The 17607-nt window shown below is 42.3% G+C and overlaps 1 protein-coding gene across 3 annotated transcripts in view; it reads right to left on the bottom strand.

Annotated features, from left to right (window-relative positions):
• The window catches only part of TTLL5 (tubulin tyrosine ligase like 5), a 145060-nt gene that overhangs the window by 46406 nt on the left and 81047 nt on the right, over positions 1–17607 (bottom strand). For 2 of the 3 annotated variants that reach the window (XM_075503279.1, XM_075503280.1), the window contains exon 30: positions 10462–10616. In XM_075503279.1, the coding sequence (XP_075359394.1) occupies positions 10462–10616 (155 nt within the window). Of the gene's footprint in view, positions 1–2937; positions 2992–4579; positions 4726–10461; positions 10617–17607 lie in introns of all 3 variants that reach the window. The other variant, XR_012775944.1, reaches the window with a different exon arrangement.

Raw genomic sequence — 17607 nt, 5'->3', positions numbered from 1 at the left:
TGTCTTTGATAAGGCGCTCTCACTTTGAAATTCCTTTTACTAAAGGTTGCTGTCTCAGGGCCAGTTTTCAGTAGATTTGGATCAGCCAGGCTGCCTTGGCCTCTCCCCACCTGGTGTGCTGCGGACAGTAATTGGATGAGAAATGTTAATAAAAGTTCAGTGAGTGCAACAGGAGTGTGTCTGGAAACTGTGGTATCTTTAAGCACTACCTAGCTTTTTTGCCCCCCCCCCTTTTTTTTTTAAAGATCATATCGATCTTTCAACTATTGTTACAGAATGAAACCCTAGAAGTAACTGCTCATGATAAATGACACTGGATACATTGATATTTCCATCCTGACACTGCAGAGCCTACCTTTAAGACTGCACTTAAAAATCTTTGTAATTGGCACTGGTTCTGGAGAATCCAATAGCTGGCTTTCTTCAGCCACCAAAATGCTTTCTTGCTATTACCAACCAAGTCCTCTTACCCAGAGCATTTTGGTCAAACTACTCACTGGCTGATAGTATACAGTGTTGGGTAAAGGCTAAGAAAGTACTACTAACCACGAATGTTAATCATTATTGTAATTCACACTATTCCCTAAACAAAAAGCTGGCATTCCACAGTGGAGTTCTGGCTGCCCCATCTTCTTCAGATTACACAATATATGTACACTTCAAAAACCTATGAGCTAGTGAACAGGATCACCAAGCAAAGCTGTCACCACATGCATTGGGAAGCTGAAATACTTCCTGACATTTTTATGCTTTTTTTCCCCTCGCCCTTTTTTAAAAGAGGTTTTTGTTAAACACTGGAGCCCTGCATGGCTCACAAACAGCTGCTGCTTGATACCTGCAGCCCAGAGAAGCCCTGGAGAATAACAGGCTGTCATAGAGCCAACAGCATACAATTCACAAACTCGCTGTGTCAGCTACAAAACTCCCCCAGTCTGAAGGGTGGGGAAAATTAGGTGACAAAGCAGGATCTTCACAGGAAAGGCTGACTAACACTTTCAGGGATAGGACAGGGGTTTCTTTGTACTTTTGGCAGGGAATTCCCATTTATATCACAGGATAAAACACCAGAAAGAGCACCATGTTCATCCTGAGCAAGCCAAGCTAAAGCATGACCTTGAGCTGGATGGAAAATGTGAACATGCATTGGTGGTGGAAACTTCACTGTACAATGGAAGGTAGCCCCAAAACAAAGCCTAGCAGGAAGGAAAATCCTTTGGCCCATTTTGCTGCCTCCTGCTCTGGCATTCATACTTGGTCACTGAAACCCTTAACTCATCTGAGCTTGACTCCAGGCCCTTTGGCTGCTGACTTCAGAGAGTTGTCCAGGGACTGCCCCACGAGGGCTGCCTTCTGAAAAGGCTTTCCACATGGATCTCAGATCACACCCTGTTCCCAACATCTGACAGGCTTACCGAGATAGCAAGATAATCCTAATTCAATTTCTTTTTGTCAGCTGTACACCACTAATGTCTTCAACACAGCTGTTCAAGACCTTTGCTCTCACCAGTAACCAAACTTCCTTTCTAACACTACCCTCCAGACACCTCCATTTTCTTGAAGTGAAAAGGTATAGGGCAGACCTGGAAATCTCAAAAATATTCACAATGAGTTCATCTTCAGGACAGCCCTGGAGAGCATGAGGCACATGAAGGAAAGGTTGCTAACCTGTCTTGTCCTTCATAAGCCTGGCTTGCAAAGGGGATTTCCATTTTTACAAAGCAGCATTCTGTTGTTCGTCTGGTAGGGAGGATACAGAACATGCAGCTCTGAGATTTCAAAGTGCCTCACTGTGACCCACAGGAATAGCACAGTTCAAAGATGGGCCCATTCAATCCCTCTGTTCTTAGGCCAGATGGACCTGCCCTAAGATCAATGCCAGAAAGGACGCTCTTCTGGGAAACTTCCCAATGCCCTTCTCAGCTGCACAACTGTGAACTAATTCCAACAGCTATGGCACAGTAGCACGGCTTTCATTTCTACCTCACTACCTGCAAGACCAATCAATGGACAAAACTTGAGGTCCCTGTGTGTGGAAGAGCCAGGGATGGATAAAAAGATTGCTAAAAAAATTAGGAAAGGGGAGAAACCAGACATTCGTGGGATTCCCTGACAGCTCCATGCAGAAGGAAGGGTTGGGCTGGAAAAAAACAGGGCCCCAGGTTCCTGCCAAGCTGTCTGAGGCCCGTCCTTTCCAAATAGCTCAAAGAAACAGCCAAGGCTCCCTTGTAACCCTTTCAGAACTCCTCTAGAGAGAAAGGCTGCTGTGGCCAGAGCTGCCGCCACAGAGCACCAGACTACAGCGGTCCCATCATTCCTAGAAGGCTGTAAGCAGCAGAGTCGACCTCCCCCATGAGAGCTACTGAAGTGAGAGCTATGGCCACATTAACCCTCTGAATACCTGGAAAGCACTGAACACTCTGGAAAGCAACTATTTTAATGGTGGGTGGGAGGTTTAAATAAATGCAGAGGAAAGGGAGATCTGTGGGTTACCTCGCAACATGAAATATCTAGAACCCACAGAGGACATTTCAAAGAGATCTAAGATCAGGGATGGCTGGGGGGAGGTTATGAGTCAAGTAGTGCAAGACACTAAAAGATTTCAACTTGTTCTATATTGAATTAGATGCTTATTAGAACAGACAACAGCATGTGACTTGCATCACAGCCAACAAAATCCACTGGTGGCAGATGAAAGCAGGAAGAGGAGAGTTCACTGGTGAGGAAGGAGAGAAAAAAAAAAAAAAAAGAAGAAAAACAAGAATGGTATCAGCATGAACTGCCTGTACCTGTTGCTCAGTTTTACATTTACTGCAATAATCAAAGAAAAACAACTACATATTAATAAAAAATTCAGTGTTTAGCATGGTCAGAAGCCAGCAAGATATTAGTATATGTACGTTATGAGTTAGAAAATAAAGATACAATAGTGTTACTTACATAAAACCAATGTTTTACTCCTACTTGATGTACTGTTTTCATTTCTTGTCGTCTCTATAAAGACAGCCAGACAATTATTAGAGGGCTGGGAAGATTTCCATTTAGAACTTAGAACTTGGGACTGTTTAGTTTAGGAGAGACAAATAAGAAGGGAGATGATAGAAACATAGAGAATAAATAGTGCAGAAAATAAATCAAGCATTTCTGTCTGCCTTCATGTAATAAGGGTGCAGAGACTTTTGGCAAATTTGGGGAAAAAAAATAAAAAAGGAAACTTTTGCATAATATGTAATTCACCTGTGGAACTCACTGCTACAGCTCAATGAGACTACAGTTTTTCCAGAAAGTAAAAATATACAATTAGCAACAACATGCACACTAGACTATGTAGAACAGAAAGTACTGAGAACTACAAGCCAGCTGTTAACAGCTGGAGGGTAGAAGCAAGCTTCCCCCCCCAGACAGGGAATTTCACTGTGCCCATCAGAATGTTCTCTGTGCTTCTACTGAAGATGGTGGTGGTAGTTGCTCCAAAGCACAGAGTGGGAGAACTAGACAGATTAGCAGCCCAGTCCAGGATAGCAAATCCTATGTTTATATTAGGGTAAGGTCAGTTTGTGGAGGCAGCTGAAGCGAGAAAACCCAAAACCATTACACAGCATTGGCTTGGGGGAAGGTATGAAACCCCTGTCACTCCCCTCCACCTACCAACATGGGCTGCTTGCTGGGAATAATGGGAAAGATCCTCATATCTTCTCTGAAAGGAACTCACGCAGTCAGAGAAACCTGCCCACCTCAAATTTTGAGAGCTATTTGCAAAAACCGTAATTGCCCAAGGCCAGCAGACACAGGTAACGCAGACATTGTGCCCCCTGTGCTCACCTAGAGCCAGTCCATGGGAGGCCCCAGGCTGCAGCTCCAGCAAGGCCTCCCAGAAGTAGCTGAGCAGAGAGGCCACACTCGCACAAGTCCGCTAGTGCCCCACTCTGCCCTGCTGCAAGGCCCCAGCTCTCGCCTCCGGCTCACAGCCCCAGCACTGGCTCCTGCGCTCTCCCTGCACACGGCCCAAACCCCCTTCGCCTCTGGAAAGGGTCCTGCGATTAATCTCACTTATTACCTCGGAAAAGTAACAGCACGGCGGCTGCCAGCCAAGTCCGACTCAACAGTGTCTGGGGAGCCGAGGCTGCAGGGCCAGGCCTCAGGCTGTCTGGGCAAGTCACGAGCTTTCCGCCTTTCCTCTCCCGGAGGCTCCAGACAGACAGAGCCAAGGCCTAGCTGTGGGAAGCAGGGATCCTTCAGGACTGTGCCAACCCATGGTGCTGAGGCTCAGGGCGATTTCCAAGCAGGATGGAGAGTAATTGGACCTGCCATCACAAGTTTCTTTAGTGTGACTAAAATATATATAGAAAAAAAAATACAAGGCAAGCCATGTATTTCTGAAGTTTAAGTCAGCCAATTCACTTTCACAGTTAACAAGTTGTCACTGGTGACCCTGGGATGTGTGTGGGGGAAAAAAAAAAAAAAAAAAAAAAAAAAAAAAAAGAGGTTGCCGGGGCAGGGGAAAGCTATTACAGGCACAAATATGCATGGGTAGAGGAAGAACACGCACAAACTAGAGACAGGATGAGTTGCAAGAACTTACAGCTACCCAGACAGTACTTCTATTCTTTGCCCACCCTCCTCAAACCTCCTCTGAGCAGAAAGCAATAATAATAGACCAAACCCCAAATTCGGAGCTCTCAGAAATGGTGCTTCTCAAGGACCGCAGGCAGAATCAGCATGACAGAGCTGCCAAGGAGATGCAGACAGGGGATCAGTCATGGAAAAATCACTGTACCCACCCTCAATTACTCCTTGACCTCAAATAAAGAAATTGAATTAATTTAGGCATTAAGGTAAAGAGGAAAAGAGAAGAGGACAAGTGGTATGAGGAGAAAGGAACAGACATGTGGCTATGCTAGCACAGAGCTGGACTCATTGCTGTTGCTCTGCTGCTGCTCTGGCACTTCTGTGCTGCTTAGCTAGGGAGGTGTTAAGGTCAACGCAGTTTGTTCAAACCGAACTGAAGGTCTATTGTGTAGCCCTCAGTGCCTGCTGCTTTCTCCCTTCATTTCCTCCAGAGGCATCAGTGCAGCACAGTCTCCAAGTTAGCTTGCACTCAGATGCTGTGCAAACAAATAGGCTCTGACCACTTGGCAAGTGAGGCACAGGACAGTGGTCAGGCAGCCTCTACCTTGCAAGAGACTGCAGGGAGCTTGAAACAAACGATTTGGAAGAGAATAAAGTCACTATCAACTCTTAAGATGCAGAACTACAAGGCAACACATATGTAACAAAGAGAAATAGATTTATTCTTATAAAAACTTGGTGTTAGCTGCCAAGATCCCTGGGAATTCTCTCCTCCTTACTTCTAGCTGTAAGCCCATGTGTAGTTAGCTCTTTCCCACAGCCCCTACTGCAACGTCCATGCTGCTTCTGCCACGCTAAGCCCACCCTGGCCTAGCTCACGGGTCTTGCAAAAAAGCAAGAGTGTCCCATCAACAGCTCACCCTTCCATCATGGTAAGAATCACCTTGCACATTAGCACATCTCTTGGCTATTCTAGTATCACTCTTCTCATAGCTCTTCAGAGCCTGTCTAGTCACAGTCCAAGCCTGATTTCTTATTTTACATTCCACACCTCCAAAATTTAAAATAAAAACTGAGGAAAGAATGAAGGCACTTTCACCTTCCCTTTATGTCAAATGCAGCAAGCTGGCTGTCCCTTTGACACAAAGGATCAAGACCCGTGAACCACAATTAGCCTGTGATAGTTGTCTGGGGTCTTTCTGGCAAAGCTCAAAGTTTCAGTGGAAATAGAGAAGCCACTTAAACCAGCACAGGGCAAACTCTCAAAAGAGATCAGAGGCTCTTCGACATCCTCACAAGTCCAAAGGCTATATACTTAGTATGATCAGAGCAGAACATCTGAAACCTAGAACATGTAGTACATGTACCCCTGGCAGTAAATGAAACTGGCATGAAGCAGTAGTAGGGACTAGGTGGGGAAGGAGGATATAAAGTATCCACTACCCTGCCGAGGCTAAGAAAAGCCAGTGATTAAAAAGAAGGTCCTGATTTGGGAGACTGCAAAAACAGTGTAAGATTGTCAGGGGATGTGGCACCAGGAGTCTTATCTTGTGATCTGGGGTGTGCAGGAGAGTGGAGCGTACAATCATTTTTCTGTGTAGAATTTTTGGGATACAAATAAATACATATTTGCTATTAGAACAGGCAGAGGAAGCTAACGTTTTCAGTGGTACTGGATTTCCTGCACCCGTATTGTTCAGTTGATTTGTACGTGAACAGTAAATATATACAATGTGACCCAGCAGCACTTATTATGTAAATACTGTGAATGGACATGAAGTCTGATTCCTTCAAAAAACCTGCAGGCTTACTGCACATCAGGTATTTCCAGAATTTCCAGACACGAGGCATACTGTTTGGGGTTCTTGAAAGCCTGAGATGCCAAATGTCTGGGTGGCATCTTCTAGTTTCCCACCCCATTCGATACCTCCAGGCATGGAAAAATAAAAATGAAAATACACAAGGCAGAGCCTGTTTGGGAACCTGGACATATGGCAGGTATGTGCACACAGCCCATGAAGCCCTGAGCAGCTGCCGCTGTTACTACTACTGAGAATGACACCAGAGCAAATTACATTTACAAACCCTTAGATCAGAAAATTGCAAAAGTCTGGTTTTATACATTTTAACCCAGATGAGACAGCATGCCAATAAAACATTAATTCTTGATGAACCTGAGCACCTTGGCTGAAATTATGAGCTAAGAAGTGTTTTGGGCATGTCAAGCAATGAGAAGAGGAGAATCCCTTGTTTCTGACTGCAGTAGCCCTCCCAGGCTGTCTGGTATAATTTGGACTGCTATTCTACCTTCTGACTGATGACAGGGAAGCTTGCTTGGCTGCCTCCCCTAACCAAGTTAGATAAATCTGTCAGAAGATCCAAGGAAAAAATATGCTGAGTACTTTAGAAGAGCTAGGTTGGTCTTGTCTTTAGGTTTGAGAAAGATATTATGAAAGAACAAGAAGCTAATGAAACAGAGGTCTGAGAAAACAGACCATTTCACTGCTGAATTCAACAGACTGCCCATATGAGTTCTACAATATGAACCTGAGCAAGGATGGCTGCTGTTGAATCCAAGGTGCCCACTGAAAACACAGAAATCCGTACTAGTTAGAAAGAAATCTTTCTCACTAGCTTTGGTCCAGGTCTTGGATATTAAGTGACCTGCAGAGCCCAAGTTATTCTTTGAGGAGAAATCCACTGTCTTTTTCAAAAAAAAAGTGACACAGCAGCTGCAGATTCCAGTGCCAGAAGCTTCTAGGAACATCTACTGTCCCCCACTACTAGGGATTATGCAACTCTTTGCCAACAGGTACTCGGAAGTCAGTTTAGGTTCTGAATCAACAAGCTTCATTCTCTTAAACACCTGATTTTTTTACCTTTATTATGCAACTGAGAATGCTTTCAAGAGAATGCTTTTTCAAGAGCAGTTCTAGTAAGGTCTTGGCTTCAGTGACTGGAAATTAGTTTCACTGGATAATGAGGACTCACTTTCTTATTTGTTGTCCTTAGATTACGTTACTAAAATTGTGATAAAAATTATATATGGGAATCTTAAATACTTCTACTACAAAACGTGTAACCACGTTTAGTGCCTTTACAGCAGAATGTGAAAGGGTGACAATCCTGCCTGATGGATAGAGCGAGAAGCTGAGATAGAACTGAAATAGGGCACTGAGACAGGACTAGGGTTAAAGAAGGAGAGCACAGATTTGGCAAAGCCTCCATGAGCTACAGAGGGCAACAAAGGCAGGGCTGCAGCAAATGTGACAGAGGCTGACAGCCATGTTACGGTAGTCAGAAGTAGCCCGTGTACAACCTGGAACATCTCACCTCTTGTGTAGCCCTGCAGGCTGCTTTGTCTGGGGCACAGTGAAAGCCTAAACCATCATTTGAGTAGGAACAGTGCCAATGCTTATAGAAAGTGGGGAAAAAAAAAAAATCTCAAAAGGCACAGCAGTGCAGATTTATAAAAAAACATTTAACATATAGAGACAAAGAAGAGTTCTGGATATTACAAACTCAAGATGTCCTTTTCCTTTTGGCGAGCAGACTACTCATTTGGCACCTCATCTCACACAGCCAAAAGAATTCAACAAAAGAAGGGAGAACTTATTTTGAGAAATAAGATAAGTCAGTACTGGGACAGCGGGAATTAGAGAGGAGGAAGATTTGTCAGTAAGAATAGCCTGAATCCTATAGATTGCAAGCATCAAAACAAAATTTTCAAACAAACCTCAGCAGCACTAAAATGGCTTAGATTTACCACAGAGCCATACAACAACTGTAAGGACTTAGTTTCAGAGGCAGATGTTTGAACTAGAGCCAAGTGCAAGCCAGATAAGAGACCCATTTACAAAACATTTCCATCCTTACTGAATTCTACAACTGATAGACCAGAACCTTAATGGAACAAAACAGGAAGCTTTTCTTCAAACAGTCATCCAGCACTGAGCACAGGCTGACACCCATCAGATGACCCTCTATGAACTGCTTGCTCCAATGTAACAGATCAAGTAGCAAAAAAGGCATTTACAATACAAGATAGCCATCTCCATATATCATGACCTTGATATTCCTTTTGGAATTCTCTCATTAAATAAAAGTTCACAGCCCAAGTAATCCAGCACTGCCTCAAGAATCTCTTTTTTTCATTTCCAGATTTACATAAAACTTTTAACTCCCAGTATTATGGCCATTCGATACAAGCAGCCATGAAGATAAAGTAATTCAATAAAGGGTCTTAAGACATCTTTCTCTTGCTCTGAGGATAAAAACAGAGCAACTGAAGTACTGAAAGACCAAATGGTTCATAAAAGTTTTGAAGATGGGATCTTATACCAGCTGTGGCCAGACAATTCTGAAGTACTTTTGGATTGCTGTACAAAAAAGAATTTCTAAAGGCATTAAACTATGCATACAATGCTAGATGAGGCACAGCCCTGGAAGTCATTCACAGTGGAATTCTGGGCATTAAATGGTGGCTTCTCAGATCTACAGGTAACATATAACTGAAATGGTTTCAGAGCAACATGGTAATTACAGTGACTTCTACAGAGTTCTGCAACAGAAGATTTTGCTCGTGAGTAATCCTTTTCTAGCTATGTCTGTGAGTCCATGCAGAGGTGCAAGCAGAGTTGAGAAAGGAACGGAAGCTCTAGGACAGCCTGCAGTCTGCTGCTCTCTCAGGCTATGTAGGAGGGGAAGGCAGTTTACACCTGTTAGATAGGTTCTGTATTTGGATTAGGTAACAGCTCGCCTGGCTGGGCTCCAAGAGCAGATTCACCACCACCTCTCTCAATAACTCTAAACCCCAGAGGCAAACATTGTGCTGGAACAGAAACAGGCCAGGAATTCATTTCTCACATTTCTCTTCCTTAAGCGGGATGAAAAGCAGTGACTGATGAAATAAGAACAATTTCACTTGAGCTTTCCAAATCCCATTCCAATCCTCCTATTGAAGGACCTATTTGGGAAAGGATGACCATTCAGGTCACATGCCTTCTGCACTGTGTGTCTGCCTCTCACCTCTCTCCATTTTCCAGTAGCATTCAGGCACCAATGACAAGAATCAGTATTTTCATGTATACAGTGCCTTCCAGTCCTAAACTCATGTGTTGGAGAAGCTCTGCCTCATTATTCTATTTTAAAAGACAAAAATGAAGACTTAGGCAAAGGAGTAAATAATATTTACTGAAGTGGCAAAGGAACAACTCAAATCTCCAGCAGTTCTGGGCCTGTATTCAGCCTAGTCTACTGCAGCAAGCTTGCCTTGCTCCTAGCTTCCAGGATCCAGAATCCTTGGGGTAAATCTTGCTGCTCTTTCAGTCCCAGGAAGAATGATTTTCCTGCAGAATCACAGTCCTCTGCCCTGAGTCCCATGAGTATATATAAATATATCCCATAAATATAAATTCCAATGTCCAAAATTAATAAAGAGCATAAAGAAGCCATCTGAAAAAGAAACTCTTATAAACACTGCAAGATGCTGCTCTATCTTTGAACAATCTAAACTTGATATTTGAGTAAAAAGCAGGGAGATGAGGCCTTAGTGGAGATTTCTACAGTATCAGGTATAAGTTCGCATTCTGCATATATGTCTCAACACCAGCAAACCTAAACTTACAGATGCAGGGATGAGAAATGATCAAAGAGAAACAGGCATTTCCCTTTCATTCTACACGTACATCCATGCCCTTATTTCACCATGGACCTGCCAGCTCTGGGAACATATCTCTATTTTCATAGGCCTAGTTTCTAGGATAGTCCTGAGAAGAACCAGTACTAGGCTTTTAGATGTTATCTTCTGAGCAAGAAGCCAAACACAAATTACTAATGAGCTCCTGAGTGCATTGCATTCTTCTTCAAAAAGCTGGAGCAGCAATTTTAACTTACCTGACTGCTGAAGAGACAGATCTTTTGTCAGCTATATGGGTGTCTGACTGAACAGCCCACAATGACCCTCTTTTGCTGAGTGGCGACCGGTAGCTCTGTGCGGCAGCTGCATTCCCCTTGCTTATAGCTCCACTTGCCAAGTTCAGGTTTGTTAACTAAAGAGGGGGGGAAAAAAAAAAAGACATCAGAAACAATTAAAAGCCAAGAAAAGAGCAAAAGGTGTCACTAAGTAAACTGGATAGTGTATGTACTAAGAGAAGTAAGACTGCTAGAGAAGGGAAATCTTCAGATGCAGAAAAACTGTGCTAGTTGCATAAAGCAGTGGGAGAGAGAACACCAACAGCCACCATGCTCGAGATGAATTCAAGTGCCAGCATTAAAACTACAACCTTTCCATTCACAGAAGAACAAAAGAGGAAAAGGACAAAGATGGGGCAAAAATCCCAAAGGAAGAAAGCAACAATATGTTCCTGCCATGTGAAAAATTAACTCTACATGCACTAATCAAAAGCTAGAGGCTCATACTACACTGAGCAGAGACCAGAGCAGCTGCCCAGTCATCATGAGCTGTGTCACTAAGCCAGCCATACACATCTGTCCTCTCTCTACCCCTCTCTATGCATACGTACAGGCACAACCCAACAGCATATGTACCTTGGATATAAAATTGAAAACCAAACTCTACCACACATGAAAGAAACTTCTCATCCAACCACTTCCAAACTGTTCACACAAGTAAATACACTAGTTAATGACAGCCTAAAATCATGTTAGGTGTATGTTTGTTATATCAAGCTCTAAAGAAATTATCTATGTGTTTTTAAGCATATAAAATGTATTCCATTATTTCTTTCTCTGAGCATTCTTCTTGTGTTGCTTATCTTCTTGAAAGATCAAACTGCAAGCAGACACGATCTGTTGGTTTATTTAAGAGAGCCTAAATGCATAAGGTAATGGTATCTACTACAGCAGTGTATTAGTTTACATTTGGAAAAAAAAAATATTATTAAGGTTACAAAACACTACGAAGGTGGCAAAGCTAAGATTCCCAGTCAGGCATTGCCAGAATTAAGGTTACAACTGCCTTTAATTACATGATCACATGCTGCTTTTTAGGAGCACAGAACAGACCTGGTTCTGCATCAAGATTAAGGTCATATGGCAAGCAAGACTTCCCTGTATTGCCCCTGCTCGCTTCTGTTGCAACTGGAAGGCATATAGCCAATGAGACATAGGACACAGAGAGAAAGAAGAGTCTAACTAGCCCTGCATCTGTTCCAGATCTCAAAGGTGATGCTTATTAAGTCACTTAAGTGTGACTTCACTTAAGCATAGCTTGTGAATTCCTAGCTTTAAGATCTTAACAATGCTCTTTTACCAGAATTTGTGTGCAATCACTTAAACAACTACATACCAGTTTCATTTCACTACACTCATACCTACAATAGACTTCTGCAGGACCACAGACTTCGTATCCTCCGACTGAACTCTGGAACGTGAACTAACTTTGCAACTGGCAACAAGTAGGTTGCCATTCCTTCCGTGGTTTAGTAGTATGAGGCACCTAAGCATTTTATAAGTTCAGAAATCTTAACTCCTACTTCACGTTCTGGACAGGATTAAATTATAGTGGTTACTTGGTGCATAAATTATAGTGCTAGGCTTTTGCCCACTTCTCCAGAAGCAACCGCTTTCGTCTCATCCCTTCTCAGCTCTATCCTTTCCTGTTCTTGCTCCTTGTCTGTGTGTCATTATTCTCACCTAGTCAGTCCCAGCTTCCACATGTCAGGTGTCATTCTCCTTTTTCTGCTCAGTCCAGTTTCATTCTTACAGACTTCCAGCACTGGCCTCCCCACTACTTATGGCCCCTGAGCCGCACCATTTCAGGCCTGGAACTTTCCATGGGAATAGCTATTTGATCTGGTTTCCCACACTTTTGTTCTTAGCTCCTCTTCCAGTTGCTCACGTATCCTATGTCCAAGTGGTTCTAGTTTTATTCCCCTCCCCAGCCCACTCCTTGTGCCAACCTCTTTGTTCACCCAGTCCCAGAATGCGGGCTCCTCATTTATCATTTGTGTGGTAAATTTACCACTTATGTGGTAAATCATTTACCACACTGCCATTCCTTCCATTTCTGTCCTTTTGCCTGAACAGTTCTCAGTGTCCTCTCCCAAATTATGTCCAGGTCCAAATTTCACAACCTCCTTGTCCTAGCTGTTCTCCACACCTTGGCAGAATTCCCACTCATACTGCATTCAAGTCAGACAGGGTCCCAACCCAACACGGACCAGGTCACTGAGAACACAGGAGAATGGGGTCTCAAGCCTCAGTACTCTAGAGGTGCAAATACACAGAAATTCAGTTTAGCATCCTCAGTGTGGAGAGAACCTCCAGGAAGCTGAGAAGCTCCAGCAGGTGCTGCTGAGTATATTTCACCTGAAGCTTTTCAGATAGTTACTGTACAATCAAGTTTGGACAAAATTTTAAATTCTAAATTGCTGGTTTTTTTTTTTTTTTTTTTTTTTTTTTTTTTTTAAATCCAGCCTTGGTTCTGGCTGGAACACTTCACCTTGCCTGAAGTGTTCTAGAAAACTGAACATTAAGCACAGAAAACATGAGTCCAAATGGATAAAGTTTCAGAACATTACAAGCAATTTAAAAGAAGGTCTTACAGTGGGACATATCAGGCAAGCTTAGTAATGGGCAGTGCTACCCATCTTATATAGAAAACAGCATTAGGTGTGATTGTGGTGCCTCTACCTCACCCTTAAACATTGTTGTCTTCTGTAGAATTTAATTAAAAATTAAAGCATTTTCATTGCAATAACAGAAAACTTCAAATTAGATTTAGTTCTGATTGTGCCAGGCACTATACAAATACCTAACAATGACAGTTTCTGGCCACAAAGAGTTTATTGTCTGAAAAGAAGCAAGAATGGCAAATGAGGCAAACAGAGAGGCCAACATGGTAAATGAAATAGGATATATACAATTCTTAGCTTGTCAGCAATAGTCATCACAACTTTGCTAACACATCCAATGTGTGAAATGAAGATTTATTCAATTCTCTCCCCTCATCATCTTGATACCAAGAACCATTTAGTCTGATGAATTACCACCTCACCCCTGCTCTATGAATGCGATATGCTTTCTTCTCTAATACTGTATCATTGTTTATTTGAAAGCTGTCTTTCTAAGCAAAGCAGGTGAGCAAATAGCTTAGCATGGGTAGTAGGGACATTTCACACATTCCAGATAGACAGGTGTTTAAACTACAGCAGGATTAAATACAGGCAAGGGATTCAGAATGAGGGAGACAACACCAGCAAAAGTATAAGGTTTAGCTGCAGCCAGCCCACTCGGCTGGGTGTTACTGCTTGTTACTGTGCCACACGCTGAGACATTTCAGCTGCTATAATTAGCTTGCCAGGATGTTGCCTTGGTGGATTGCTGGGGCACCCCCAACACACCTGTGCTCAGCAAAGTTGCTTCGTTTTCTAGTCACTAGTCCTCCTGTGCACCTGATGAAACTGTGTTCTTCCCTTTATAGAGGCAAATACTTAGCAGCAAATCAATTGTTACTTTGGCTTAAAAGAAGATAATTCTTGTATATGTACACACCTGGACCAAAGCAGATACCAAAATCTCCATAAAGAATGGCTTGCAGCTTCAGAAATCGTGGTAGTGGAAAACAAAACAAGCACACACAAAAAACCAAACACACACACACACAAAAACCCCAAACCCCCAAAAAACCAAGAAAGGCAGGCTAGTGGGGCTCAACAGGGAAGATGGTTATTGGTGTGGACCTACAAGAATAAAGTTAGTTTTCACACTGAGTTGTATCAAGATGGGTTCAAACTCTCCTGCCTGGTAAGATTCCCATTTTTCACTAGCAGTGAGGGACTTCAGAATATTTTTTTCTGACACTGACAGTATGATAGGAGATCTGTGTGTGCTGCACTGCATGCTTCAAGCATCCCTATTTTCAAACATCTCTCCTCACATCAATACATTCTCTGTGGAGTTTGTAAAAGGCAAGATAATACACAGCTAATAGCTCTCATGATAGAATGATTCATAAAGTTTTGCCACAATTTTTAAACTGTTGAGGACAGCAAAAAGGTCACAAGCTGAAAGGAACATGCTGAGTGAAGAACACAATGGGATAGTAAATCCCAAAAAGCTCTCATGGAAGGAGGAGAGCCCACTTGATGTAATTCCAACCTCAAGAAACAGGGGAGGGAAGAACATGTGGGTTGTCACAGCCATATTGATAAATAAATCCTTGTGTTAGAAAACCTAACATAACAGTACATGTATGTGCTACTTAGTTTGATACAATGCTAATAAGCCAAAAGACAAATTATTGCATAATGCCAAAATACTCTTTTGTTGGTTTGATTTTTTTAATTTTTAAGCGTTACAAGGTAAGTTTATGACTGCAATACACTTGCCTTCTTGACAGCAGACACACATAAGCTTAAAAGAACTGGTCTCTCCAGTCTTGCTTTATTCAGAGAAACTTATTTCTGAATAAATTCAAGATTGAAAGCAAGGCCACAACACAGAATGATACCCGAAAGTGCTGGATATAAGAGTTGAGGGTTTTGGTTTTGTTAATCTGCTTTATAATTTAAATAGGAAATATGAAATGTCCAAATACAGATAGGAAGAAAGAAAATTCCAGGATAGAATTTCTTTCTAACAAATAGCATCCTACAGACAAAAGACCCATTGTACAGTACCTTTAAGAAAACACAGGCAAGAGTCAGAAGAGAAGCTTAGTATCTTTCACATTTCTGATCTATGTTATACTATTCTTTCAATAGTTTCCCATTATCATATTCAAGAATCTTTTCCCTATAATAAACCAAGTATTTTCATTTTGATCTTGTCTAATGTTTCAAATAAGCTAAAGCAGCAAGTGTTAACAATAGACAAAAAATAATAATAAAAAAAAAGTCAGTGCTGCAGATCAGCCTCCACAGATTCGGGAAAAGCCTCCTAAAAGACTGAGTGTTTCTCTTGCTAGTTTGTAGGAGTCAACCAGGGTGAACAGAGACACATCATCACTAGAAGTTGTTACTCTGCCCCTCTTGGCAGAGAGTGGAAAAGTGACTTAAATTTTCATTACCAACATCCTGAACAGCAGATCCTGAGTTTCACTGGTCAATGTGTTACAACACTGAGCAAGCAATGCACCACAAAAAATGCCTACTTCACACTCCCCATTTGGCAGTTTTAGTATTTTTCTGCCAGAGGCCAGTCATATCCTGTTGCCAATAAAGTGCTGAGGACTGGAGATCTACAAAGTCTAAAGAGCATTTCTCTTACTTGGAGCCACACTTGCATCCCCTCCAGTTCACACATCTCACACTTCTATTTGGATCGTTCTGACTGGTGAGGAGAAAAAGGGATCCAAAGTTCAAGACATATTTCAAAGATCAAGACTAAGACATATGCCAAAAGAACACAGTCATCATAGGCCTACTTTATTGTCTCTTTGTCCTGGTTTCGGCTGGGATAGAGTTAATTTTCTTCCTAGTAGCTAATATAGTGCTATGTTTTGGATTTAGTATGAGAATAATGTTGATAACACACTGATGTTTTAGTTGTTGCTAAGTGATGTTTATACCAGTCAAGGACTTTTCAGCTTCCCATGCTCTGCCAGGTGCGCAAGAAGCTGGGAGGGGGCACAGCCAAGATAGCTGATCCAAACTGGCCAAAGGGCTATTCCATACCATATGACATCATGCCCAGTATATAAACTGGGGGCAGTTGGCTGGGGGACAGCGATTGCTGCTCAGGGACTGGCTGGGCATCAGTCGGCAGGCGGTGAGCAATTGCATCAGGGTTTTTTTTGTTGTTTTTCCCTGGGTTTTGTTCCTCCCCCCCCCCATTATTTTCCTTTTCATTACAATTTATTATTATCATTATTATTATTTTATTTCAATTATTAAACTGTTCTTATCTCAGCCCATGAGTTTTCTTCCTTGTGCTTTTCCGATTCTCTCCCCCATCCCGCTGCGAGGCGGGAGGGCGAGTGAGCGGCTGTGTGGTGCTTAGTTGCTGACTGGGGTTAAACCACAACACTCTTCCAAAAAAAAAAACTTCAATATGATAAAAAGTTCACAGTCTGAAATGGAAGGAGACCTAATGCCACAAAGTTTTTGGCACAATGTACCCTATCAACAAGTTTCAAAGGTATATATGAACATCAACAGTTCACTGAGAAACCTTTTCCTTTAAAGAAAGAGTGGACAGGGATCATGGTGAGACACATGCAAGATCACTGCTCCTCTACCTTATGACCAGACCAGAATCCTTAAGTTTTGATGCCTCATGCAGGACAAGATGACACTATATCATAAGCTCAAAGAAGGAAGCATTCCACCAGAAAACTGAAAATGTGCAAAATGTCTTATAATTTGTAACATCTTCTCCTTTGCCTTTTGATCTATTTTTTCCTGTGTGCTCAGTCTGACTCCTTCAAGACCCTTCAGTCAATCCCTAATTTTCCATTTTATTACTTACCATTCATCCAGCAATGCCATCTTTATCCAACAGCTTGTAAAAGAAATGTTTCTTTTCTTCCATTACCTGGCTTCTGTAGTCACTGTATTTTCACCTGCCAAGACTTCCTCAGACACACATACCCCTGAGGCTTTTGAGATCAGTGAAATATTTATATTCCCAGGAATAGAGGGGAAGAGCTAATAACTTGCCATTAAAAAAAAAAAAATTTGCTACATGCTTTCAGTTATATTTTTGTTCTTTTAGCCTTCAGAGATGACTATGACTAGATGCTACAACAATATAAATATTCACTGTTAATCTGTCTTCTCCCCAGTCTGTGTGCTGCATTTTCTTGGCTTCAGCACAGAGCTCCCCTGTACATCTGTGATCTAGCGCAGGCTAGCGTGACTTGGTCTAACAGAGCACCCAGGTCTTCCAGTACTATTGGAAACAGTCCACCTGCCTTGCTTTCCTTAATGCATTGAGATACCAGAATCCAACAGGCCATCCCAGTATGGGAAACATCACAGAATCTTAACCTGCTTCTCCTTCCTTAAGAGGCAAAGGAAACCCCAAACCACAAATCTCACACACACACACACACACTTTCACTGTCTGAATAGTGGC

Source organism: Mycteria americana, chromosome 5, assembly GCF_035582795.1.
Source record: "Mycteria americana isolate JAX WOST 10 ecotype Jacksonville Zoo and Gardens chromosome 5, USCA_MyAme_1.0, whole genome shotgun sequence".
In the NCBI taxonomy this organism is placed as follows: domain Eukaryota; kingdom Metazoa; phylum Chordata; class Aves; order Ciconiiformes; family Ciconiidae; genus Mycteria; species Mycteria americana.
Note: the sequence above shows the minus strand (reverse complement) of the source record. Positions and strands in the feature narration are given on the sequence as shown.